Below are 27505 nucleotides of genomic sequence, written 5' to 3' on the forward strand. Positions count from 1 at the left end.
TGTTCACCAGACAGCAGCTCTTCCCACCCGAAGCACGGGAGAAGGCAGCAAGTCACAAATGACAGCTGAAAAGTGAGGCGTTATCAAAAGCTGTGTGAGACTCTGTCAGAGAGACATTTTATATAGTAATTCTCCTTCTGAGCCTGGGAACCTGTGTATCCCGTCAGTTCCAAAGAACAGAGAGTAGATATGTTCAAGTAACCAATACCAGAAATTGCAGAAATCGATACATATATTAGCGTATCTACACACAGTGATCTACAGCATTTAGAAATCTCCATTCAGAATGGATGATGGATATAGAAACACAAACCTCTATCAAGGGGGCAGGGACGCAAACCAAGTCTCAGATGACTACAGGTACCAGGATGGTAACTACGAAGGGTATGCACCCAATGATGGCTACTATCGTGGTGGGGATGATCCTGCTCATGAAGAAGATGCCCAGAGTGATGTTACAGAAGGCCATGATGAAGACGATGAGGTCTATGAGGGGGAGTACCAAGGGATCCCTCACCCAGATGACATTAAAGAAAAGCAGAAGAAGCGAGCTCCTGCTGTGGCTGATGAGTACAGAGACCGCGCTGACCTTATGGCAGAGAGGATGGAGGACGAGGAGCAGCTTGCCCACCAGTACGAGAACATCATTGAAGAGTGTGGCCACGGACGCTTCCAGTGGACCCTATTCTTTGTTTTAGGGTTGGCACTGATGGCAGATGGGGTGGAGGTGTTTGTGGTTGGATTTGTTCTTCCCAGTGCTGAGAAGGATATGTGCTTATCCAGTTCGAACAAAGGGATGCTAGGTAAGTGCCGCTTGCCAACAGCTCTTCTAATGCAGTAGCCAATAGCTAGAACATCTTTTTCTAGTGACCAGCTGATTTCAGGATCTTCTGATGACTCTCCTCTTGTGTTGTATGTCACGCATAGTCATGGCTGGGTGGATCTGACTCAAAAGGGGTTTGCGTGGTGCTGAGAAGAGAGCTACTCAAAAGCAGCAGAATTGCACCACATCTAAGCCCACCTTCCGAGTGTGCTGTGGCCCCAGTACTGGTCACTGCAGGCTGGATCTGAACAAGGCAGCTCACAGTCAGCAGGTCCACAGGGCAAAACTCATAGGGGTATTCAGGGACAAATAAGTGAAAGGCTAAAGGTGGCTTTTCCTACTTGAGGACCTAGTGACTCAGATTTCTATCCTTTCAGAAACTAAATTGTAATGAGAAGTCCACAAAGCAGTACCATCCAAGTATGGTAGATATAAAAGGCAGTTTGCTGTTTGCTCTGGACCAGTCTGCTCTTACATCGTGGCTCCTGATGCTGCCCTGCTCTCCAAAGTTTTCCACTTTGCCCATATTCCCCTCTTCTTTAGCCCCAAGCAGCAGATCAGCTGTGCAGTCGGTTCCTTCTGCACACTAACTTCTCAGTCAGAGCAGTTCGCTAATACACACTGGGTCAGAAGTAGCAGATGGAGGTTTCTTCTTAGGTCTGTGGAATGCAGTTAATGTGCTACGTGGGGATTAAAGGCCGAGGCTACTGGCACCATTGCTTTTGCATCACCACTGACACCTCCCTGTGGTCGAAATACAAAGGATTAATTACTGTGAGTGAGACTAGGTGGAAAGGTTTGGATGAACATTTTTTTTCCCTTGCACATTACAAGCCAAAGTTGCCAAAGTCTCCCAGATCTCCAAAAATCAGTAAAGCATCCAGCGTGGCCTGTAGCGAGAGCCAGCTGTGCAACAGTACTGCGCATCTGGCAGGAAAATAAAGTAGCTCTTGGAAGAACTGCTTTAGGGGGTGGATAGTGTGCCTGGATGGACATGTACTGGGGATGTAGGGGAATCATCGGGGCCTGTAGTTCAGACATTCTGGCTGAGAAGCCCTTCCTGATGAAAGGTAAATGCAGATTTTGCATTAGATCCCAGCCCTTGACTCCATTCTATTTGCATTATTTTCATGTGACAAAGGCGGTAGATAATCATCCTTATATAGACCTTTCATCGTGGTGTACCGATGTCCTAGACACTTTTCTCTTCTGTTTCTTCTTTTTTCTTCTCTGAACTTGAAGGTCTTTATTTCCATAGTTAGCTAGTTTGGTACTTAGTTTTGCACCTTAAAGAGTTTGCTAACTTTTTTTGCTTCACAAATCCCTTTAAAATTCTAGCTCGACATAGATCAGCTATATAAAAGCAAATTGCTCACAATTGGATCCTGATTTCAAAGGGACTTTCGGATTCGCCAGCTCCCTATGGGACACCAGGCTGGGTGCCTTTCCAGTGATGAGACCTTTTATGAAAAGCAGGTCATTTCTTTTGGTAGCTGTATGAGAGCCGAAATCTTCTGAAACTCTGACCCCATAAATATCTATCTCCATAGAGCTCGAGCTCTGGCAGGCACCCGAGTCGGAAAACTTCAAATGTCATAAGAAAACCTATCTTTGAAGTATTTTTGGCCCAACCACAGGTAAAACGGAGCAAGAAATCTCCCGAGAGAGCTTGTTCTGCTTTTTCCAGCTCGGTATTTGCAAGGCTGAAAGTTCAGGGTGTTCTGATAAGCTCTGAATAAGCAAGGAGACATTTGGGTCTGTATCCAACCCCAGCTCCAGCCTCCTGCACATCAACTCAGCTAATCTGGAATTGCTAATTAGGGGAAGAGAACTCTGCTTGCTTCCTTTCCTGCCCACTTTTAAAGACAGCTTTTGAGGACCTGGGTTTGCACAACAATTTCCTCGGTCCTTAGCTTGTTTGTTTGGGGGATCTGCTCTCAAAGTTTTATATTCACCCTATTTTATGGCTTAAATATGAGGAAAAAAAAAAAAAGAATTTTCCAAAACCCAAGAAAAGTTGATTCATCTTAGTTTGAAGCAGAGAGTAAAGTGGATATTTATGGTAGTGCTTAGTTGTTACTGATTGGTGTTACACATGAGGTCTCTGATTCAGTCTGTCTTATTTGTTAAACAGACTTTTGTGTCTGCTGGATACTCCTCTGCTGCAGATTCCTTCCTGGACCTGAGGTTTTTGAGATGAACCTTTGCGGAAATGAATTAAGCTTGGCTTAGAAAGCTTCAGATTGCAGAGTGGTGCACTGATACGAGCACGGAATACCCAAGGGCATGGAGAAGTCAGGGTGTGAGGACGCTGGAGTGGGCACGGGGCTGCTGGAGGGCATAAGGGGGGCAGAGTGCAGATCTCTCTGGGTCTGGAGAAGGGCAGGAGAGCTTTCTGCCAAACTGAGGGCAGCAGCAGGGAGCAGAGGGTGTTGGAGGTCGGGCAGGCAGCAGGGCAGCGCAGGGAGAAGAGGTTTGGGTGCAGACCTGCCTCCAGCACCGCCTGGTGTCCCAAGTACTGCCCCTGCAAGAGGGCTTCACCCCTTTTCTGAGCAGCTGTGGGTACACGGCAGGGTAAGGACAGGCAGATATCAGCTCCTGAAGGGAAAGGCTGGGGAAGCGCTATTGATGGAAACAAGAACGTAATCTTCCTCAAAACCTTTCCTGGATTAGCTTCAGTGCCCATCCACCAGTGATTAGAAAAAGATATCTCCTACCAAAGCTCGGAGGCTCCAACATGCGCTCATTTCCCTCAGGGTTCCCATTCCCTCGATGGTCTACGGGTTGTGCTATCGCAAGTCCATCTTGCTAATACTCAGGGTTCAATGATACTTACAGGCTGACTTGGCACAATAATGGCTGGCAATCAAAGAGCTCTTCACCTCAATCTCTGCCTAATGTGCATGACGATCTCGTTAAGAGTGTGTATCTGCACAGAATGAACGGAGGGTTGATTAGAGAAGGCACAGATTTCCCTCAAATTACATCATGAGGTTTCAGGGATGCAGGGTCATCATCCCCACGTGAGTTGCTGCCCCTTACCTTGCTCCCGGGTACCAATAGATGTCTACAGACGAGCTCGCGTTTATGCCCAAGCGACCGTTCGCCTCAACACATTTTTGCTAAGGAAACATAATTGGGTTATCCCGAGCGGAGTTCAGGTTGCTTCCAGGCAGCTGCTAACATTTAAACACACAAGAAGGTCTCAGCCATCACAAGAGAGGCCAGGAGGGAAAAAATGGGAAATAAATCAGGTAAGTAATCAAACTCGCACTGAAATAGGAAAGGACAAATAGGAGAGTTAAAGTAGATGCCCCCTAAAGACCAATTTAGTGAAGTTCAGCTTTTGCTAAAATGACATTTTGCATTAAATACTCTGTATATTGCTTATTTTTCCTCCCTCGGGAAGCAACCATGGAAAAATATCAAGCAAATTATGGCCAAATTATGCAAAAATTACAAATAAACAGATGCCCACAGTGTTGCGTGAAATGTGTGAAATGAATATGACACATCTTAGAAAACGTTTACATTTTGTTCTGAAAATAAACATCTCACCATCAGATGCAAATTAACAGCTATTTTAGCCCTAAATATCCCTAGTGGGACAAAACACATATTTGGAGTTTTTCTGTTATGCGAAATGCTATTTTGAAGTTGATTGCAGGGATATTACAAGGAAAAAAAAAGAAAAAGAAAACAACAGTATATATTTTAGCAGTCTTATTTCACCAATTTTAAACACTAGTTGTTAAGAATAAGTTTGGTAACTTGTAACAACATTATTTTTACGCATTCATTTGATAAATCTGCTTTGCTGAGGTTTCTCCAGCAGTAGTTGTAATAATTAATTTCTTAAATTTACTGAAACAGAGTATTCCTTTTCAGTATAATACATCCTGTCAGGAACAGACTATTTTTTGATTCGCTAAGGATAATCATATGAAGAGTCATACATTTTCTATTTACTTATTTGCTGAAAGGTACACAGTATCATTAGTTGGAGAAATATCATATAAATTTATATCTTCAAGCGCTTTTAATCACCTCTCAGAAGACTAAGTATGTCTGCAAGCGTAGAGCAGTAAGCGCACAGCAAAGACAGTATCACAGTAATGTTTTAAACTTTTTCCCATCCTGTGTATAAAAAACTCAAGGCACGGTTAAAGCTTCTCTGGTCCCCAGAGCTGTAGTTGTGTTATCATCGTTTCACAGTTCAGCAAACTGAGACAAGAAAAAATTTAAGGGCTTTGCCCGTAGCTGCAGAACAGCCGCACCAACGCTGAGAATAAAATCGGTCTTTCAGGCACACAGTTCCTTTTTTCTTTTTATGGTTTAATAATAATATTTTAAGGAGGAGGACATACTCTTACAGACTCTTAGCCTCGCAGTGTTAGATAAAAAAAAAAAAAAAAAGTAGAAAAAAGATCTTATTAGTAATTTTGCAGTTATGTAGCAATTCAAGCTTGGCTGTGTGAATCGGGTTAAATAGGATGTGTAACAGCATCCCTGCTTTCAGTTGTGTGAAGAGGATGTTTTATTATCAGCTGAGATAAAATGTGGCCTCAGCTTCTCATTGACCTGAATTCACCTGATATGACAGTAAATCCTAATCCCCTCGGCAGAGCTCAGTGGCTTTTCTCCGCTACTTTTTTTTTTTTTTTCTGGGTAAGTACAGACGAGCCCAGCCGGGGCTCCCCTGCTCTGCCGTGGCTCGTGGCTGCCTGTTTTGCACCTCCGTGGCCACGGACCCCCAACAGGACAGCCAACTACACCCTGGTGAGACCCGCCTGTGTCCGTGTCCCCAGCATCAGGCACAAATTCCTGGCTGCAAATTTGCCCTGGGGCAGAAACGCTCCCACAGCCCAAGAAGGATCGTCACCCTGAGTGGCCGGGATGTGTTAGGGGAAAAAAGGTGTTTTTGTGATTTGGGAACACCCTGCACCTCGTGCAGGCCTGATATGGAGGTGGCTGTGTCCCCATTTACACCCACTGCGGGAATTTCATCTGACGAGAGCCAGCACGAACAGGTTTTCATTTAACAGCGAAGGATTTGTTTGGCTTCCTCTGTTGAAAACTTTGCTTTAGCAGAGGGGTTGGGTGGGGGGAACCAGATGGTCCCATGAATATTGTAGTGATGGACAAGTCCCGTGGGGGAACTGTGAAGCCGGCTGAGTGTAAACAGCCACCCACACCGCGCTGGCAGCGCTCGCCGAAGGATTTGGTGTGCGTTGCCCTCCCGGTGCTGCGTCAAAGCGCTCCTGGATTCACGCGTCCACCTTTGGCTTTAATGTGCAGAATCCCCTCGATCTCAGCAGCCAGATTTGCCCCACATCCACCCCCAGATCTCCGAAAATGGAAAGCCGCCTTTCACATGGGCGATGCGTTTCTCAGTGGCAGAGCTATTAGCTGTAGATGAAGTCTCTCTGCTAGTACTTAATCAACAAGGCAAGCGCAACGAGTCAACCCTTTCATTTGATTTCCATTTACAAGGTCAAGGAGATTGATGGGGAAAGCACCAAAAAGCCTACAAGGAAAAGGAGATAAGAAATTTCAGGAAGAAAGGGAAAAAAGGCCACTCAGCCCTCAGTTCATCCTCTGCTGAGACCACCCCCTGTTCTGTGACACGCCGGCCATCGCTAGAGGACAACACAGTCAGGACTGCCACCGGCTTATTCTTCTCTTTAAATTACTTACACACAATTGGATCCTGTGCCTTGCCTCATCCATCTCCCAAATAGTCCAGATCAGACTCACAAAATTTTGTTTGTGTCCATAAAGGGCATCCGTGTATAACAGATGCTACACCAGTAGGAGTGTTTGGATTTTGTTTCTACTACAGTTTGAATTGCAATATATATGAGGTTCTAATCCTTTTCTGTTGTCCGAATGCTTTTCCCTGTCAAAAGCCTTCTTTTTTACTGTAGGGCGGTACAGGTAGTGGCCTGGGCTTTGAAGGCAGGTAGAAACTTCCATGTTCCTGTGGTTACCGGCTCCGTGCAGACCTGTTAGCAGAGGTGAGACAACCCTGTGCCTGGACCCAGGCAGCCTCCGCACCTTCCTGACAGCCCCAAGGACTCTGGGACTAATTCTTCCCATTGACCTGGTCTTTTATTTCTGCTCAAATGTTCCATTTTTTCCATGAGTCCTTGTCCTGACTTGAAAGGGATTATTTTCAGATGTGCCTCATTTTTAAGATCTTTAGTCCCATTAACTGTCAATGAAAGAAATTCACGATAGTGATGGAGATTTAGGTAAACCTTGAATTTTGTGTTTTCTTTCTGAAACCCTTACTTCTCAAAATAGTAAAAAGACAGCTTAGCCACGTACTGCATCCGCCTTTCCTTATTCCTAGTACTTCAGCTTTTAAGTCCACAATTCCTGTCTAACATGGAACACAACTTTGATAAAGGCTAATAAGTTTCTTAGTGTGAAAGCACTGTATATGTTACCTCTTTTCTAGCTGGAATAAGCCCAGTCAGTGGTCACATATTTTCCTTATAACTTCAGCATTGGATGAGTCATAACCCCAAATTTATTCTTAGAATTTCTGCTCTTTGGTTTTCCACTGATTTTATGGGAGGCAGACATTCCCACAGGCATTCATTATACTCCATTACTCGCGGAATAGTCTGCAATTAATGGCTTATTCAGAGTTGCCCTTAACATTTCACCTAACCACTCCATGCGTTAATTTGGAAGCTGAGCTCTCCTAGCACAGCCTAAGTCTGCGTGGTTTGAAGCTGAGGTTTGAAGTCAAGTTTCTGGTCGAGACCGTTGTAGTGTTGTTCCGTAGAATATTTGGTGGGCAGAAGTAAAACAGCAAAAGAAATACCACTCAGTGATCACTTTTCTTGGTCTAATTCTCCTTAAAATTCGAGTTTCCTTGATGTGAGCTGCGTCTCTTTCAGAGGTAACAACCATGGCTATGTTCTCCAGAAGACTGTCTCTCCCACACGGAGACCGTATTCCCCACCTCCCTGGGTCTCTGCCACCTTATTGTTAATCCAGGACACAGCAGTCTGCAATGCCTGATGTTGTTCTGCACCTTGGGTCCCAACATCTGTCAGCTGCCAGAGTGTTTTATGGCAGCTGCCCCAAAAGGTTTAATGATATTGGCCAGAACATGCGGTCTTCCCAAAAGAGACGTCTCTGTCATAATAAAGCGTCCTGCTGATTTTGTTTCAGCCCTGAAGTAAACATTTCTAAAACTGGCATCCTTCCCCTCAGAAGCTGGCCAAGCGGACAGTCTCCGGACACGCCTGAGGTTTCCTTTACTACAGATTTTCATTGTTTTCAATTTCTAAGAAACAATGCATCCATTGGTTTATCACACCCGATAACCAATTAAAGCCACGTGGATGCTGTGTTGCAGAGATATAACCTCAGTTTGGGCTCCTCAGTCAGCATCTGCAGGGGTTTGCCCACAAAAGCGGCTCCACTCCACTTCTTGATGCCCAGTTTCACACACTGCCACGTCCCATGCCAAGCTCACCCTCCCCCTGGCCGGATTTCTGGCTGCCCCGCCGCCAGCCAGTGTACTCGGCTGCAGTAAATCACCAGCTAGCAGACAGTAACAACCTTTTCCACCTCCTCTTGACCTGGGACATTTTCTGTTATTAAGAGGATTTGGATGAACATCTGCCATCCAGGGATTTTCTCCAGGGGGGAAGGGGGGGAGAAATAAAGAAAAAAATTAATTCTGGCAGATCATTTTTTCTTCCTCATGGGGGTTTGGCGGTGCGGGTTGAGCGGTGCTGGGAGCCGCTCGCACGGTGCTGGCGGGGCTCGCTGTCAGATGGGTGGCTGCCAGGCACCGGTGGGCAGATAACAGGGTGCATCATCGCTTCGCTTCCGCCTGCTGGCTGCGATCGGAGCTGCTCCGTTAAATGCAGCTCAGGAGCCAGGGTAAAAGCACTAAGCCTTACAACGCTGCATTAAGATTCTTCCTTCAGAAAGATTTTGGGCTGAAACAGCTTTTTTACCTCAGCTCTCCCTTGTAATTGGCACTTCGGCGAACAAGCTGGAGACCAAAGTCAACAGAGAAGAAGGTCCCAAATTCCCAGCTGTGCGCTTATCTACTCTGACTGCCGCAGATCAGCATCTGAAACCTTTACGCACCTTCAGATCACCTCACCGGGACAGCTCGGGGGAGGAGGGTGGGACAGGGAGTGCGGGTATTGGTTGCACAGAGCCACGTGCTTACGGCGTAGGTACCATTGTGCTGGCGAAGTCCTGTGCTGTGGGTCTGGTACAAAGGCTGTTAAGAGCCCAGAACAGATTTTTTTGCCTTTGACACACAAAATCCTGATTGCCCATTAGACATCGCGTGGGTAGAAAAGAAAGCAGAACCGTTCACGGAGAGGTGACCCCACTGCCCTGCTATGGAACAGGGGAGATTTCAGAAGTCCGAACTTTTCTACTTCTGATCAACGTGAGACAAACACCTTTCAAATGCTGCAGTGGCTCTCTGCTGCATAGCTTTTAATTTAGTAATGCATTTCAAATCAAGTGCGGGCATTCGGGCATTCGCAATCAAAAGACAGCCAGTCAGCTGCCAAATAACTCTCTGCGGTAGTCCTTAGCCAGCTTTGCTGGATGGCATAGAACAGCCTTCAGCCATCACACCGATCGTCTTGTTTAAACATTAACGAATTGCAAAAAAATTCATCACCACCTTGTTTCCCAAGTGATGTGTTTGACAGAACAGGTCCTGGGGAAGATGTTGGCTCTCAAGAGAAGTGAACACTTGGTTCAAAGTGAGGATTGACTCTCCAAAGGATGTTCTTCAGCCATGCCTGAAAAATGTTTCTTTTAGCTGCATTTCTGCAGTCAGCAAATAGGAACGTTTCTTATTAAGACTGTATTGACTTGCTCAGCATCTGTTGCCTTCACTGGGGGCCAGGGATGCAGGGAACACTGCCGCTGTTCTTGAGTTATGGTGTTTCCTTCAGTCTCTGCTCAGCTGGGTCTTGAATGTGACATGCCCCCAGTCTCCAAGCATCTCCAAGCATAGTTTTTTTCCTTCAAGAACCCCCTGCACTGCAAGTTCTGCTTTTCGGCTAGCAGATATTCTTCCATCCTGACATAGTTCAGTTCCTCTGGATCATATTCAGTCATGACCAGGCCCCATCTCAAGTGATGATCCCCATCAGGATCTCCACAGCAGGACTGAGCAGCCTATAGGCATAGACTATAATCCTGCCTAGGGTGTCTGAGGTGACACAGGAGGTGTTCTGGGAACAGCCTTTCACACCTCTGTGCTCCCCAGGAAACACAGCAGGTGCCACCACTTTCTTGTGAAATATGGTGATGGTGACACTGCTCCTACTCTGTGGACCACTGGCTTGCAGTAGATAGCTCTGAGACCCGTGTGGGTTGGTAGGCAAGGAGTTGCCAATGCTGTAACATTGTGCTTGAGTGTGCTGCCCCAAACCCTTCCACGTCAGCAGCTGGCAGAGCCATCAGAGCATGCTGTAAAGTCACCTGGTCACCAAGTGTTTTGGTCCTGCAGTGCTAAGGCAGAGGCAGCCGCCGCCACATGCAGCAAGCGGACAAAGCATGAAGGGCTTTGTCCTCTGTGCTGTGAAACTCAGGATAACTTCAGGAGCACAGTCTCTCTCCTTGTGTTCTTGCCTCACCTGGGCTTTTTCAGAGGTGCCTTGGAGACATATGCTCCTGCCTGACCCCTTCCATCCTTACGTGTTTCCTGACTCAAAGGAATGAACAAAGATTTGTTCACAGCCAAGTCTAAAATAAAAATCTGAAGCCCAGAGGCCAATACAGCCTTCACAGACCTGGTCCACGTGTGGCCAGCTGCTGGACTGATACATTCCCAGACGTTATTCCTTAACAGCAGTGCAAATCATGTCCCTCTAGCTGATCAGTGTTTCCAACCCTCCAGCACTGATTGCTTTAGATTTTAAATGCTTAATATCTAATGCTGCTGTCCTTTCATATCATAACTCCTTCAGGCGTCAACAGGAATTTTGCCAGCAGAAGAACCATAGCTTGTGGTTAGTCCTGGGAATATTCTTGCTCACTGAAGTCTCTACATCTGGAATGTAGATTAAAAAAAAAAAATCCTGGACCTTTGAGCATTATTAATTAGTGCTATTTACATTGGTACCCCAATAAAGGAAAAGGCAATATAATAGGTGGCCCTTCTGGTGGTGGTGTCAGTGGAAGAGCCAAGGACAACTGCCGTGTTTTTTAGGCCAGAGTTGCAAGCACATAGTGAGCTATGTACAGGGAGCCTATTTGGAGAAGAAAATCATTCTCTCCTGTTCAGCCCGGCACTGAACGTAGTCACCGAAACTATTTTTTGAGGACCCCATGGTAGAAGATCTAATGAAGTCAAGTTAAAAAGACGACCCCATTTTTTCTTAACAATGTCAGAGTGATAAGTCTCTAGAACAAACTGTGAACACAAGCAGTAGGTTCTGCCTTCTCCTGAAATTTTAAGATGAAGACTGCACTCTTTTCTGTAAGTTATCCTTTAGTGAGGTGGCAGATCTTGGCTCAGTAACAAAGGAAGTACGTGTGTTACACAAGGTCAGTCTCGGTAACAGACTGATCCTTTCAGATAAACCTGGGAAAAGCAGAGAGTGAAAGAGATGATACACTGCAGAGGAAGGATGGGTAGGACAGGCAGCCTGCAAAGAGATTTAGCCATGCTTTAGCAGCCTTTCTCCTCTCACAGCTTTCTGAGTACAAACAGCCGCCAGAGAGAGCCTCCCCCCTACACATCCTCAGTCCCGTTGCGCTCAGGAGGGTTGGTGGAGTTAAGACATCAGACTTGTGTTGTATCGTTGGTGGCACACAGCTGGGACACGTGTATCCTAAGCTGCTTATGCCTGGCCATTGCTTACGTGCAGGGGATACGTGAGCAGCGAGGCTGGGAAAGAAAGACGTGGGTCTGGTCAAACGAGGGTGTGACTATATTGCATGAAGCCATGCAGTAGGGAGAGATGCAAGCTCACGGGCAGAAGATGGGGGGATTAGGTTTCAGCAATGGCTAGAGCTTTTGGCACCTGAGATAGCTAATTTGGGGGGAGAGGGGTATCTACTTTATTGCATGGTATACTGCATCTCTATCAGATGCCACACAGGCCCTTTAATACCTTCTTCTACATTGCAAACTATTTCTACCCAGTAACTAAACTCACTGTCTCTCTGTCTGTACTCTAGGCTTGATAGTCTACTTAGGAATGATGGTGGGGGCTGTCGTGCTGGGCGGCCTCGCTGACAAACTGGGAAGAAAGAAATGCCTCATCATATCACTTGCAATCAATGCTGCCTTCGCGTTCCTCTCCTCCTTCGTCCAGGGATACGGATTCTTCCTCTTCTGCCGCCTTATCTCGGGCCTCGGGTGGGTAACTGGCGAATCCATCCCATGTTCTGGAGGAGTCCTGTCACAGCTTGACAGTTTGGGTGTGTGGGGTGGGGGAAGGAAGGCTGCTCCGGAGATGCACCTCTGTTATAGAGCCAGGACGGCGGTGCTGTTTAGCACATGTGGTTACATTACCTCACTGTTGACCCTTAAAGTGTTAGCAGTGAGAAAGTTTGGTCATTGACGTTCTTCTGCTACCGCCAAATTATGCAGAAGGGCGAGTGAGACTGACAAATGCCCACCTCGTTGTGCAGTCCTTACTGCCAGGACCTCCAATGAGACCCTCAGCAGTCCCCATTGTATTTTGCCTCCCTAAAATGAGCGAGCACAAAACAACAACAGAGCAGGTATCTAGGTGAAGAGTGGGGCATTGCATTAGCTTTACATAAACCGTACAGGAAATTCAGCTTTCGGAGCCTGAGAAGGATCTTGTTTATCTTTGATGTCTAAGACCAGTCCAGCCAAAGAGAGATTTCTATTTTTCCTCCAGGTCTCACTTTTGTGCAGCGCATCTGTGAGTGTGACTTTCCCTTTTTATATGTGCAATCCTAACTACAAAGACATTGAAGAAGACTCTTATACTTCCCATGTGCTGTTTTTTCTCCTCAGTATTGGGGGATCCCTCCCCATCGTGTTTGCCTATTTCTCTGAATTCCTATCTCGTGAGAAGAGAGGGGAACACCTGAGCTGGCTTTGCATGTTCTGGATGATTGGTGGCATTTTTGCTTCAGCAATGGCTTGGAGCATCATCCCACATTACGGTAACTGGTTTGTGCTTTTGACTTTAACATCACATTCCTGCATCACTACACTACCCCAAACAGCCCACACAGGTAGTGTTAATCAGTCCTTACACATCCCGGCATAAACAACACTGAAAATAATAGATATCTGAAGTGCACACAACAGGTCGGATAAATTGACTGCATGATTGATTGACTGATACCGGGGCTGTAAATAGGACCGACGAGGGCTCCTTGGCATCAAAAGCTTCAAATACACCCCTCGAATTATACCGCCAGAGCCTGAGCTCTTTAACTAAATGTCAGGGCATTCAGGGAAAACTGCACTAAGATTATATTGCAAAAGTTGATCCAGTTATCAAAAATAAGTAACTTTACTCGGGGAGTTACTGGGTGCTATGAGTGATAGCAGTGAGGACAGCACATGCTCTTTTCCTTAGGCAAGCGTCAACACTCTCGGGGCTGTGTATCTGGCAACACGTCTGCCCAGCACGCGATGGGCTGGAGTCACATCTGACTTCCCCTAATTGGGTTGACGAGTGGAATGGGTTCCCTGCCCAGAGCTGGAAGTGGGAGAGAAAAAGTAGATCGGTGGACTCTGAAACATAACTGTGCTCTGAGGAGCAAAAATCTGCATGTCACGTGGTATTCCCTGTATCTCATGTGTATATCCCAGGAAAAAATAAGAAGCAAATATCTACTGGAAAAGATTAATTCCCTCAGTATTCAGTGACACCAGCTGTTTGCAAAATCCTGTTTGAGGAAAGTAGGACAGGCCACAAAGACCATGAAGAAAAACACTGACATTTACATATCTATCAGTCCATTTTTACCATGTTTAAAGTACACTCAGTACGAAGAATTGTTCATGCTTTTGATTGATGTGACAGAAACTGTTGGAACAAATAGGCAAACTTACTGCATAGTGGTGTCATGTTGAAATAATTCCATTATCTGCAATTACATTTGCTTTAAAAAGCCCTTATGTATTTACATTACATTTATTTTTCGGATGACTTTTTGTTGTTGTGTTTTTATAGCTTCTCTTTCTGATTTCCCATGTTTTACCTACTATTTTGGAACTACGGGAAATGAATAGAACACCACGACTGACACAGATGAGACATCTGCAAAAAGCATTGCTTGATGATTTCCTTATTATTTATGCATAAAAATGCTTATAGAAAAAAAAAAATTGAATTAAACATACCTTCTGAGATTTCAGCCCAGGGAAAGTAAATGGAGCAATATAAGAACGATGCTGTACTTGCTAGTCCCTAGCAGGGGAATACCTGACCTGGCCAGACATCAGGAAAAAAGCAGGAGAGGGGGAATCTCACATGCAGGATTAGGATCTTGATTCTTCTAAGTTTGAATCCCAGCTCAGGTTTTGTAGGTCTAGAAAAAAATAACCTTGCTTCCATAAAATGTGAAATACGAGTGTGATGTACGAGATGGGAGGGCGCCACCTCTAAAGCGCCTCTCAGATCAGAGAAGATTTAACCTTTGTAAACTTTTTGTAACATCATCGAGCAGCAATAAATTATGGCCCTGATTCCTCTACCCTTTCCCAGCCTTACTTGCCTACAGCTGCATGGAGCTATTCTTATCACTAGGTAATTTTTAAACTCAAAGATAAAAAGAAGGTTTTTCAAAGGCAGAGCCAGAACAAGCGTGTTCCATTTTCTGCCACGAACATGAACTCGCTCGCTGTTATCTACCGAGCGTGCTATTGAGCCTCTAAGAGCCGTCACTACTAAAAATAGCAAACTTTCAACCTGTCCCTGTGTCATACAGAGCGGTAAAGTTGAGAGCTGCTTTAGGAGAGAAAAACTCAGAATGCCTGGTCAGTATTTGTACTTTTTGGCTCTGTTTCCAGGCTGGGGGTTCAGTATGGGAACCAAGTACCACTTCCACAGCTGGAGAGTCTTTGTACTTGTCTGCTCTCTGCCCTGTATCGCCTCCCTGGTGGCACTGAAATTCATGCCTGAGAGCCCACGTTTTTTGCTGGAGGTAAGATGATTCATCGGAATGTTGCAGTCTGATATTAGCAGAGGATAGCTAGTCCCTAATGTGTCACCGTCTGTCTCTTTGTCCCATCAAACACGCGTAGTACAAGCTCAAAGGCAAAACCACTCCTGCTTGTCTACACTAGCTCCACAGATTGCTTAAACCCCAAAGACTACAGGCTACGAGGTCAAGCAACCGCGGTTAGTGTTTCACTGCCAAATGCGGTACAGAAGAAAGGCGGTGAGCGCTGGGAATTTTATAAGTCCGACAAAGGCATTTTGAAAACATCTCACAGAGTTTGGGCATGCATCTACTGAATCCTGGTGGAAGAGCAAAGGACAGAGTACGTTTTACTGAGTAAAATACATAAACCTCAGAGCTCTTAAGCAAGTATTCTTTATTCCCGTTTCACATAAGTGAAATGCAGTGATGCCTAACTCGGGTGAACCCTGCAAGTCTTTAGCAGAGGTGGGATTAGAGCCCAGGTCTCCTCATCGATCTCCTCTTCTTTCATCTGGTTTTAAAGCTCTGTTCCTGACTCCTCTCCTGCCTCAGACGGTTTTAGGGTAACTCCTTTCCTCAGCACAGAGATGCTGCGCTCTGTGAATACAAACGATGCTTTCAGCTAGTTGTGTTTAATGTGGCAATGCTGTACGTGTACTTCTCCACTATATTGGACCTCTAGAATTGTTTTCTCTCTATGCTTCGGTAAATTACGGAGCTGGGAACTACAAAATTAATTTTCCTTTTCTTTGGTATTTTCAGATAGGTAAACATGATGAAGCCTGGATGATCCTCAAGCAAGTTCATGACACCAACATGCGGGCCAAGGGCGAGCCAGAGAGGGTGTTTACAGTAAGTTTAAAAAAAGCCATCAGCTTGTAAAGAGAAAGGGTGGACATATCTCCCTTGGTGCTGGACAGCATCAGTTTATTCCTCCTTGAGACTCTGTCAACGTGACCTCCCCCAGCAGTCAGAAAAAGAACTCTGAAACATGTTCTGTGCTTTCAAAGTTAGATGCCAGCCTGGTTTTTTAAAGAATTAATCAATCCTGTGAATTGCAGTGAGTACTCTCCATTCCTGGTTTTACTCTACAGCATGTAGACCAGTGATTTGCCAATTACACACGTGCTTAATTAGTCTGCTGTAAGAGACTAAAACCAAATAAGAGAGATATTAGTCATGTGGGAGATCTGAGTCACTCCTTTCTCCATTCTGGCTTATAATTAAACTCTGATTAAACTTCACACACCTTCTAATGAGCTTCCACCTGCTTCATACCCGATCTTTAGTCTCTCCAAGGGAAAGTGGGATGAGTGGCCATTACTCATTAGTCTGCTGCTTGTTGTGAAAAAGGTCACACCAGTGGACTTTGTTAACAGTAAAATCAGGTAAAAGGTGTATGCTGGGGTTAGTTGCGAATTACTATAATTCCGTCGTAAAGTCCCAGTGAGCCAGCCAGGGAATAGCCCTTGATTGATACTTTTAAAGACGAGAGGACACCTGCTTTTAAAGGATGGAGAAAAGGAGATTTGGTTGTGTGTAAAACATGTCTTTTGAACAAAAGGGAGATCAAGGCTACGTGTCACGAAACAGGGCCCCTCAGGACTGGTCCTTCAAGAAAATTAAAGATCAATATCATGCGTGACAATTGTGTGAAGGTTCAGGTAAGAAATTAATGAGTATATGTTGTTTTTAGACTACTGGCCATTTGACTAACGCGAACCTTGATAGCAAAGGCGAGAGTGACCATCTCTCTAAATCCCTCCCTGGCTTTGCTGTAACGCCGAGCTGGGACTGGGCAGTTCTGCTGCGTGGCGGGAAGAAAAGAGGACTGAAACTCGATTTTATATATATACACACATGCATATCTATCTAAGTTGGGCACTATGAGAGTCTGAGTAGGGGAATGAAGGAGCAGCTGTACAGCATCCATTAGCGCTCATTACTCCATCCAACAGTGTCATGACTGCTACAGCATGAGCGGATCTCGGTATCGCACCTCGAGGTACGGTGCGACGGCTGAATCAAGATTTACTGACATCCGTTGGCACGGGCGGATGATCGATGCAGCTGGTGTAGCACAAACTGTCAGATTTTGTGTTTTGCTGGTAGGCCAGAAGTTGCCAGTTTGTGGTGAGTCAGCTGGTGCCGGGACAGTTCCCAGATCTGACATTTAAATGGTGCCAGCAAGAGGAACACGGAGACTCCACAGCCGAGCCAAGGCGCTTGCTCATCGTCAGAAATTTATTCAGGAAATTTTCACCTCCTTCTCATGTTTACAAACAGATCTGGTTTCCTTGAATAAGTCCTTTATTTAAAATTACTGAGAAAATCTCTTCTGGGACACATTTTTAAGGTTTCTTGAGCAGTCCACTTCAGGTGTTTGGTGTCTAAAATTCAGCGCGGCGGAGCGAACTGAGTGCATGGTGTGGGCTCACTTGATGACAGGATGCCTTTTCAGATGCACAGATTCTCATCTACACATTCATTTGTCATAGAGGTTCTGCCAGTGGTACTTAAAAGGTGCTGAATGAGAAATATTCCTGCCAGTTGCCTTTGAAGAAACAAATCCTGAGGGCACAGTTTGATGGGGATACAGGTGGCTGATCGTGGAGATACTTTACTTGCCTCGTCCTAATTTCTAGTGGGAATCTAAGGGATAGAGAAATAAGGTAGTGCAGAAGCACATTAGCCAATAAATGAAAGACTGAAGTGGATGTGATGCACTTAAAATATTTCAGGCAAGGAGAGAGAGAGAGGGAAAGGATGGAGGAAAGGAAGAAAGGAGGGCAGGCTTCTTTTTATAATAAAATACCTTGCTGTAATTAAATCAGTTAGCTCAATTGTTAGTGATAACATTCAAGGAGAAGATAGTATGGGATATCAGGTGGAAACATTGCTCAGAAGACAGTGGAATTTAAAATCCACCCAAGATCAATTCTGAAAACTTCAGTCCAATTTTTTTTTTCTCTCTTTTTTTTTTTTTCTTTTCCAGGTTTCCTATATCAAAACTCCAAAGCAAGTAGATGAATTTATTGAAATCCAGAGCTCAACAGGGACCTGGTACCAGCGGTGGCTGGTCAGAATCACGACCACTTTCAAACAGGTAACGAGAAGAAAAAACATCCCACAGGGGCTTTTGAGCTTTGGGCTCTAGTGCCTCATGGCTTCGGGTCATCGTGTCTTGAAACCCCAACTCTCACTCAAAAACATCTCCCGGTGTTTGCTGTAATCTGATCGCGCTCGCTATGCAGGTGCGAGCATCTGCAGACCGCCAGGCCTCAAAATGCCCCTGTGAGCATCACGGTAGTCCAGCTGGGCTAACGGCAGAGCTTCTAGGACAAGCCACAGCCCCGAGCACTTGACTCTCCTGGGCAGATAAATATTGATTCCCTCTCCCCCAAGCCTAAGTGAATTTACCATGAATTTACCACCTGCAGTGGATTCAGAAGAGCATTTGCTCCTTGCTCCTGCCGAGACTGAGTTTCTAACAACGTTATATTGTCTCTTCAGCTAATTTAACCTTTCCCACATGCTATGCTGCTTACCTATGCCCATACAGAACTTTGTGAAAACCTTGCTAGGTCTTCTAGTCTAGAAGGATGAGCTCAAGGTAAAAGGGAGTCTTTCTTGATTAATAGCAATGCAGCTGCTATACATTACTATATTATTGTGGCAGGTTAAGAACACGAGGAGTTACATCCCCTCATGCTCCTGGCAGTATTTTCTGCAACAGGTCAGGAAAAGTAGGTCTTGGTCCGCCTCCTGTTCTGCTTGGCTTCATCCCTACCCAAGTTCATCTTACCCCTCTTAAAGCGTCAGCTGTGTTTGGGTTTTTGGTGTTCAGTGAGCTTTGGAGCTCAGTTCAAAAGCACTCCTGAGACCATAAATATATTCGAAAAGACAAAATTGTCACAGGGTATGAGAACAGGCTCATATCCACATTTACTGATGTAACCTGTGAGAGCCACAGCATCAGCCCAGCCCAGCCCTAGTCATGCACTCCAGCCCATTACAGAGGGTTCAGGTCAAGTACCCTGGCACATAGCTGAGTAAGTCATCTTTTTGTAAGGCATTTATCTCAACAAATATAATTTTGAACCAACACTGAATAGAAGCCACACATCTGACCTTCCCCCAGTGAGCCCTTTTTACTAACATTAGATTTATGATGCACTCAGAAATTAACCTGTCAAGTGTCTGCGGGGATGTCCTTGCAGCTAATTCCTTCTTGTGGGTCTGTAGGTCTGGGACAACGTGCTATATTGCTTAACAGCCCAGTACAGGATGAACACACTGATGCTGGCTGTAGTTTGGTTTACCATGGCCTTAAGGTAAGGTACTTCTTTAACTTTTTCAGGAAACTAGAGGGTCCTCAGAGTTTGAATAATTATTTAGACGTTTAAGTAAATGATTAAAAAATTAATCCTGGTCGTATTTTAAGGAGTCTTTGTGTGTTAAGCCTTGGTCTCCTGTGAACTATTGATCAGTCTGATTGCTGATATGAGAATACAAGGTGCTTGGAACAAATCAGGACTTGAGAAGTGGTGGGCAGGGCAGTAGTATATCGACTTTGTCACCTCTAGATCTTTCATTCGATCTTGTCCACACACAAAAAAGACACAACCCTACCTGATCCTCAGCTGTTATTAGTCTAGATCAAAACTATTCAGGTGAGCCTAAACCTAAACTACAGTTAAACTTTGTCTAACTTTCACTTGCAGAAATCTGCCTTCTGGGGGAGTTTCCAAATTTCTTACTGCTCTGCCAGACTCTTGGGCAGCAAGGACAGCACATTGCTGTATTTCCCAGCCAAGGAGTCAACCTTAAATGAATTGTCCTGCTTTAAATGAACAAAAAATGGCTCAATATGCTTTTGAGACCAGCTGAGTGTTTAGAGTAGGCAGACACTTTGCTCAGTTCTGTGTCAGAGCTGAGCAAGAATTCATATCAGAAATGCATTTGCATTAAGAGTTTAACAAATTTACAAGTTATGAAGTAGACCACTGGAAAAGCACTGCCAGTGTCTCGTATCCCTAATGTATGTCTCCCGTCCTGCTGTAGTTACTATGGCCTTATTGTCTGGTTCCCTGATATGATCCGATATCTCCAAGAAGAGGCGTATGAGTCCCGAGTGAAGATCTTTGATGAAGAAGAAGTGTCACACTTCACCTTTAATTTCACTCTGGAAAACCAGATCCATAGAAATGGGGAATACAGAAATGATAAGTAAGTGAACAGAACTTGGTTCGATGCATGCAAACTGAAATACATTTCTAGAAAGCTCTTTCCCCCCCCCCCTTCCATTTTTCCGCCAACTTGAAAATCTCCGTTGTTCTTTCGGACGCACAGTCTATATCTCTCAAATCCCAAAGGCAGTTTTTCACAGACCAAATATCCTTTTCTTCCTTCTTTTCACACACTCTGCCTCAGCCACTCGCCTCCCCAGACCCAAGGGGATGCCTGCGTGGAGCCCTGGTTCCAGCAGCCCCTCGCTGGGAGCAGGGCAGCGGGCACCCCCCTGGCTGTGCTGGGCAGCTCTGCATGCAGAGGTGACCTCTCTTTCCTTAGCACACACTGACATCTACTGGTCTTGGACAGGAGCGACCATCACTCGTAATGAAGCTGCTCTCCTGCCGCATGTTTTCCCTTGAAGTCCTGTGTATGACTTACCCCGGTCTCCATCCCGCAGCCCGTTAGTGCGAGCTGTGTCACGGCCAGTTGTACTGGTGTGCTTCTCCCGCACCAGCCGACATGTCCCCACAGAATGTGTCACCTTCTCTTTTACGGCTTTGATGTCGGTGAAGATACTCTAGTGGAACATCATTGCTTTCCTCCCTTTCTTCTCCTGTCTGGGCTGGGCCCGGTGGGTTTTCTTCTGCATCCAGCCTGGACCTCAGCTACACTGTGTTCCTCAGCAATATAAATCCTAGTGATTTGTAGCAGGCCCTTATTACTTTTCTAAATCCCCAAAAAATGGGTGGTAAAATACCCCTATATAAGTTCTGTGGAGATCCTGTTGCTCCGGATAGATCAGCCAGCGTGTTCTCCAGCTGCCTTGAGCTATGTGGGGAGGTCCCACTGGATGTTCAGTGTTACAGGAATCACTCATTGTTTTAATCTTCACGGGTGAAACCGTACCTCATTGCCTAGTCAGGTTATTCCTCTCCTCAGAATCTATTTATCTCCCTTTCCTTGGTGTATATCTGATAGACACTGGGGGGGGGGGGGGGCAGAATGCGTCCCCATGTCCTTCCGGAGTCTTTCCCTGCGTCAAGGTGCTGTGCTTGATGGTGCAAACCTAACCCCACAGTTCCTATTCCCCTGCCTATCAAGCAGCCGAACAAAGTCTGGTGAGAAGTGAACGGTGGTCAAATTTAGGGATTGGAGATCCCTGTCTTACACCCAGAGAAGATGCTCTGTTTTCATTGACTTCATTGAGAATTGAGGATGCTCAGCACCTTGCAGGATGAAGGCATAAACCCGTGATGTACATCAGTATTGTCCTGATTTGGTCCTCTCCAATTCGAAAACTCAAAACCTGATCAAGCTACATTCCAGTAATGCCCAGACCGTATCTCAATGATTTACAGCTGTGTTTTCCCTCCAGCCCTTGTCTGTGAGTTAAAACTCCATTGAACACCAGTCCATTACTATACGACTCTTTCAAAGATGGATGTTAAGAAAGCAAACTGCAGGAAAAGGGCTTCTGACCTCCTTTGGGAGTAAATACATCACAGGCTATTACTGAGCAAATGCAGAACAGCTGAAGTTTCGCTGTAACCTCTGAGACCTTCTACATGGAGTAAAAGACTTGAATAGTCTTCTTGCGGTATTTTGAGCATCAATAATATCTGTTAGTAGCTCCAGTGAAGAAGCCCTGCGGTGCTCATTTAATGGTGTAAACAGCCATCATGCGCGACTGTGTTGTAAGTGCTCAATTCAATTAAGTTTCTGGGTATATATATGTGAGAAGGCTTTTTATTTGGCGACAGTCATGGCCTTCTTAACTAGAGCAATAATGCTTGCTCCTAATAGCTCCTTACATCTTCCAAACATGCCTGTGCATTAACTAATACATCTGCTCGGTGTCCCTGCAAAATTTCACAGGTAAATCAATATTGTGTCATCCTTCAAGCAGGCAGGTCAGACACGTCAAGCTTCCCATCGGAGGAGAAATCAATCACCTGACACAGTTGATTATTTTTCGTGTAATCTGTTTTCATTACATGATAAGCAATAGTCCTCGAACCGAGATGGTTACAAGCAGAACTCAGGTAATCGTCCCCCTCTCCCTAGAAGCCCTACTGCATTTTGGCTTTAAAAATCACTTTGAGTTTAAACAACTGTCAGAAGCCTTTCACCAAATGGCTCGGTGGGTTCCTGATAATGTGTGTTCATACTTATGCTGGAGGAAGGGGCAGAATAAGGAAGGCAGCGAGGTCAGTTCACAAAGAAAATGCTATGCACTGAGTGAAATTATGTCTTCTTCAGATGGACTGGTACTGAAAGTGAGAGGATTTGTGTCCATTCAGCCTTAGAAGCACACTTTCTTAGATATGACTATTTTTGGAATAGAAAAACTGCCAGAAATCCTAAAAGGTCCATCTCTCACCCCTCCCCCACCCCCCCCACCCCCCCCTTCAAACCCATCACTTCTACTAAAATACAAAATGTGTAAGCATGGAGTTGGAAGCACGGTTATGCATTCAAGCAACACCTTTTCTGTAAATGATGCTAGAAATTACCGTTAGCGCTCAGTCTTTTGAAACAGCCATTACACGCTATAAAGCGTAGAAAAAACCTTAAAGCACAGAGTGAAGTTCTGTTTCCTGCCCCACAGATTTATTGGCATGAAATTCAAGGAAGTGAGATTTGAGGATTCACTATTTGAGGAATGCTACTTTGAAGATGTGACATCCAGCGAGACCTTCTTTGAAAACTGCACCATCATCTCTACTGTCTTTTATAACACTGGTAACGGGATTCCTCATCTCTGTAATTAGGAGCTATTTTATGAGATTCTGCGAGAAAGGATGATAGAGATCTGTGTGTTTGTGTGTGTATGAGATAATGAGAGTGATGACGGAAAAAAAAAAGAGGATGATGCATGTGGAAGGAGGCTTCAGTTTGCTCCATCAGTGTTTTTAACCACATGGCTTCTGGTGTCGTTGGCTGCTGCACGGGAAACTCAAAAGTCTGCGCTCAGACTTTGGCAGGTTAAAGTAATGGCAAAATGCCTACCGGTTTAACAGCTCGATTCAATAAACTTGGCTTAAAATGTAATTTTAACCAACCTGTGGTTGATGATCGCAGGCAGTAAAATATTCATTAATTTATCCTGAAAAAGCTTTTCACTCCTACTTGAATAGAGAACAAACCATAATGCCATGAAAGCATTGCTTGCGTTGCCCGCTCTTGTGGCATGGGGCTACTGGTCCAGGTGACTCCACAAATATAAGGAGTGCACGAGGTGCCAAGCATGCAGCTTCAGTGTGCCACTAAAATAAAAACTCCCCGGCTGTTTCCATTCGGTGAGGAGCACCTCTCAGATCTTTGATTTGGTTTTGATCCTGAGTCCTGTCGCTGCTGTATGAAGGGAGATCAGCCAAGCAGGATCGAGACTTTGCCTCTTTCCCTCGCAGATCTCTACGAACACAAATTCATCAACTGCAGGCTCATAAACAGCACGTTTCTGAAGGAGAAGGAAGGCTGTCACCTGGACTTCGAGGAGGACAATGATTTCCTGATCTACCTGGTCAGCTTCCTGGGCAGTCTGTCTGTGCTGCCGGGCAACATCATCTCTGCGTTACTCATGGACAAAATAGGGAGGATAAAGATGATCGGTGAGTGGGGACGACGGGTGTATGGCACAGGTCGTGGGTGGGAGCACCACTCTGCAAAGAACCAAGGTCAGTGTGAAGGTCTCTTTGCATCTGCACACACCGACGCAAGCCGAGATGGCTCAGGTGGGGATGAGTCATTCCCGTACCAAACGGAGCAGAAGGGTGAAGACTTGGGGGTGAGGCAAGTGATCTACTCTGTGGCAGTGGGCAAGTTACCTGCTCCTCGCCTCCTCGCCCTGCTTTTCTGTGTATCTGTGACATCCTCTTTTTCTATTTTGGCTTTTATGTTGAAGTCTGTATGTTTGTCCAGTGCTCAGCACAACAGGGTCGGAGCTGAAGCAGGACCTCTTGGTGCTGTTGAGTTGGTGCTGATGTCCATAGCGCTCTGTATAAATAAACAAACACTTCACTTGTAGCAATGAATATTCACAGACGTTATTTGATGCAGCTGCTTGATGGCACGGGAGTTGCCTCTTTTAGTTTTCTCGTTTTCAAATGATTTTACAAACAGCTTCAGAGAGCATATGGTAGAATAACTGACCATGTCACAGCCAAGCAAGATGCCACCCTTTAGCATCATCGGAATAAGTTGTCACCTTATCAGCATTATGGTTGCTTTGGGAAGTTCTGGGGTCGCTTCCTCCAGGGTTCAGACCTTGCTCTCCAGGTACTGTGGGAATCATGCCTCAGGGGACAGCCAAGTGAGTTTAATAAAATCAGGGATGTGGCTCAGGGGTAGGGGATGACTCGGGCTCTTGAGCTCACCAATCTCCCTCTTCTGAGACCAGAGGGAAGTTTAGTCAGCTTAGCCTCAGCGTCAGACAGGTTGAGTTAAGGAAGATGACCCCCACCAGCGTGTCAGGAATGCACGCCGGGGGAGGAAAATGAGCGTTTGTGTAGTGAATTTGGAAAAGACCCAAACAAATCAGAGGGTCTGTGGGAAATAAATTAAATAAAGCTGAATGAGAATCAGATTGTCCACCCTGAAAACATGTCAGCATTTCAGCATCTTCATCTGGAATTGAGATGACAGCTGGAATCCTAAATGCTTATTTCTTCTGCAGAATGAAAAATACAGGACAAAAATTAGTAACGACACGCTGAAACGTTTCACGGTGGAATTTTCAATTGAAACAGCCTTCTGGCATCCCACCCATATCACTCTGTTGAACATATTATTTCTGGTCAGCTTAACGTGAAAACTGAATTTTGCTTTTTGCGTTATGTGCCTCGCTGGGACTTCAGTTCAGTTTTATCGTGTTCCGCTAAAACCTCTCCGGTGCCAAATGTCAGATCTCCCGGTGCACACACGGTGACCCTAATGCTGCACGGTACCTCTTCCGCGGAGGGAATATCCAGACCGCACAGCGGGGGATGTGGTTTGGCCAGGTACCATGGAGGAGAAGTGGATATGGAGTCCTGCAAGGCAGTTCCTCATAGGCAAGGGACCGCAGTGGCAAGATGCAACGTCATGTCCAAAATGAAGCATTCTCATTCCAGATCAGCATCCCAATTATTTTGGATGGTATGAAATTGATTCAAAAAACCCCAAATAAACAAAACACAAAAATTGTTCGGTTTCCTGATAGTAAATGGAGATGCTTCAGCAACAACAGAACTTTCCAGTGAAATATACTTTGATTTTGCAAAAATTACATCTTTCAGGTGAAAATTCCCAACAGGGTAGAAGGCAGTGATGTAGCCATTAATATTTCTGAATCTGAACTGTGCCTAACTGAGCGTGAACGCTCTCACTTTCTCCCTCGGTGGTGTTCATAAAATTATGGCTCCTATGCAAATGTGCCATGAAATCTGATGATGTTCTTATAATTAAAAGAGACCTCAAGTGCTTCATACAATTGACTGTAAATTATCCTAATTGAGACTATAAATGTGTCAAGTGATTTCAATATGATATGAAATGCACCAGCCCTTCACTCAAAACTCAAGTTGGAAAACCTTCACAATGATTCTTCCTCCTCATTGACTTTCATGTTTACTTGCCTCTGCTCTTTCTGGGTCCATCTGGAAGTCTGAGATGCTGGAAACGTGCCTGGAAAAGCCTGTCTTCAGAGTCTCCGTAGAGCAGGACTATCAGCAAGATCAGATGGTCACTGAGAACATTTTCAGGCTGGTTTCCAGCATCAGAGAATGACAGATAGGCAGCATCAAGGTATTTTTGGATTCTTGCAGATTTAATCTGTTTTGGGGTGAAACACCATCATTTGAAAGCCATCTTTGTCAACAAATGTATTTGCTCAACTGTGGACAGGGGAAACCAGCGCCAACATTTTTCTCTTGGTTTCCCCCCGTAGGTGGCTCAATGTTGATCTCAGCAGTGTGCTGCTTCTTTCTCTTTTTCGGCAACAGCGAGTCAGCAATGATCGGCTGGCAGTGCCTCTTCTGCGGGGCCAGCATTGCTGCCTGGAACGCCCTGGATGTGATCACCGTGGAGCTCTACCCCACCGACAAAAGGTGCTCAGAGTATTTCTCCTTTTAGTCTCTACCCTCAGATTTTGTCCTCTCGGTTCTTAATAAGCAAAGTCACTCTAGATACGTGTAGATAGGGGAGGTGTATTTTCTTAATTTTCACCAGTCTAAGGGTTGGACAGTCCTGTGACTATACTGTATCAGCACAGACATCTGCAAGCTCAATTCTGCATGCAGGGTGGCTCGCACCCAGGGAGTTGTGTGGGTGTGTGGAAAGCACGGGCGGATAAAATATGGAATCTGTCGTTTCCACGGATGTGCACGGAGGTCTGACCTTTCAGACTGCATCCCCCAGCCTCTTGTCAGAGCTCAGCATCGTGACAGCCTTCCCCTCCACAACCTGGGGACAACCATGTGCAGAGAATGGTTTGGGAGATGAGGTGGCACAGGAAACTTTGGGAGAATGTGCGGCAGACGAACTCTTTCCTTGCGATATCATCATAAGACTTTTACACCTTTTTCAGGCTGTTGGGTGAAGCCAGAAGGGAGGGAGAAGGACTGTGCTTTGAAGGCAGCATGCTTCTAGCTGCTGGGGGAAGCAGAATTTTGTTATTTCTTTGGTGACAACTCACTCCAGCCAGTGCTTGGAAGGACTTTGACAAGTTCTAGAGCAGGTTGTGTCCTGCTGCCTTTGGGGAGAGCAAAGGCTGCCATAGTGGGCCGCTCTAGGGCTAGGGAGAAGCTGAGATGAAAAGGAGAAATGACTACACACAGACATTCTCCTCATTCACACAGACACGCAAAACCCCAGCATCTCTCATCTATTTATTTATTCTGCCTGGCTTTACTTTGCTAGAAGTGTAGCCTGGGCAACATAAGCACAGTCACCAAATTACCCACCCAGATCTCCTGTAGTTATGCCGAGAACCTCCCTCCTAACCTTTGCTTTCTGCTTTGCTTCCCCGCAGGGCGACGGCCTTTGGCATCCTCAATGGGCTTTGCAAGTTTGGTGCCATCCTGGGGAACTCAATCTTTGCCTCCTTTGTAGGGATAACCAAGGTGGTTCCCATCCTTCTGGCTTCCTCTGCTCTGGTTGGAGGTGGCCTGCTCGCTTTGCGCCTGCCAGAGACTCGAGAACAGGTCCTGATGTGAGCAGCTGAGGCCAGGGGGGTCGGGGGTGGATGTAGAAGAAGAACAAAAAAGAGCCGTGTTTGGAAAAATCAAAATATCCATTTCTATACTGTCCTGTTGATACCTC

At 45.5% G+C, this 27505-nt stretch overlaps 1 protein-coding gene across 1 annotated transcript; it reads left to right on the top strand.

Annotated features, from left to right (window-relative positions):
* Positions 1 to 286: 286 nt before the first annotated feature.
* SV2B (synaptic vesicle glycoprotein 2B) lies at positions 287 to 27399 on the top strand (the record flags this gene model as incomplete). Its single annotated transcript, XM_082488797.1, has 12 exons — positions 287 to 803; positions 12014 to 12194; positions 12825 to 12976; positions 14838 to 14971; positions 15734 to 15823; positions 17967 to 18077; positions 19217 to 19305; positions 20036 to 20200; positions 22815 to 22948; positions 23617 to 23817; positions 26133 to 26292; positions 27216 to 27399. The coding sequence occupies 12 exons, from the start codon at positions 287 to 289 to the stop codon at positions 27397 to 27399; spliced, it is 2118 nt and encodes a 705-aa protein (XP_082344923.1).
* Positions 27400 to 27505: the final 106 nt, after the last annotated feature.

This window comes from Vanellus vanellus (genome assembly GCF_965231255.1).
Source record: "Vanellus vanellus genome assembly, chromosome: 11".
Classification (NCBI taxonomy): domain Eukaryota; kingdom Metazoa; phylum Chordata; class Aves; order Charadriiformes; family Charadriidae; genus Vanellus; species Vanellus vanellus.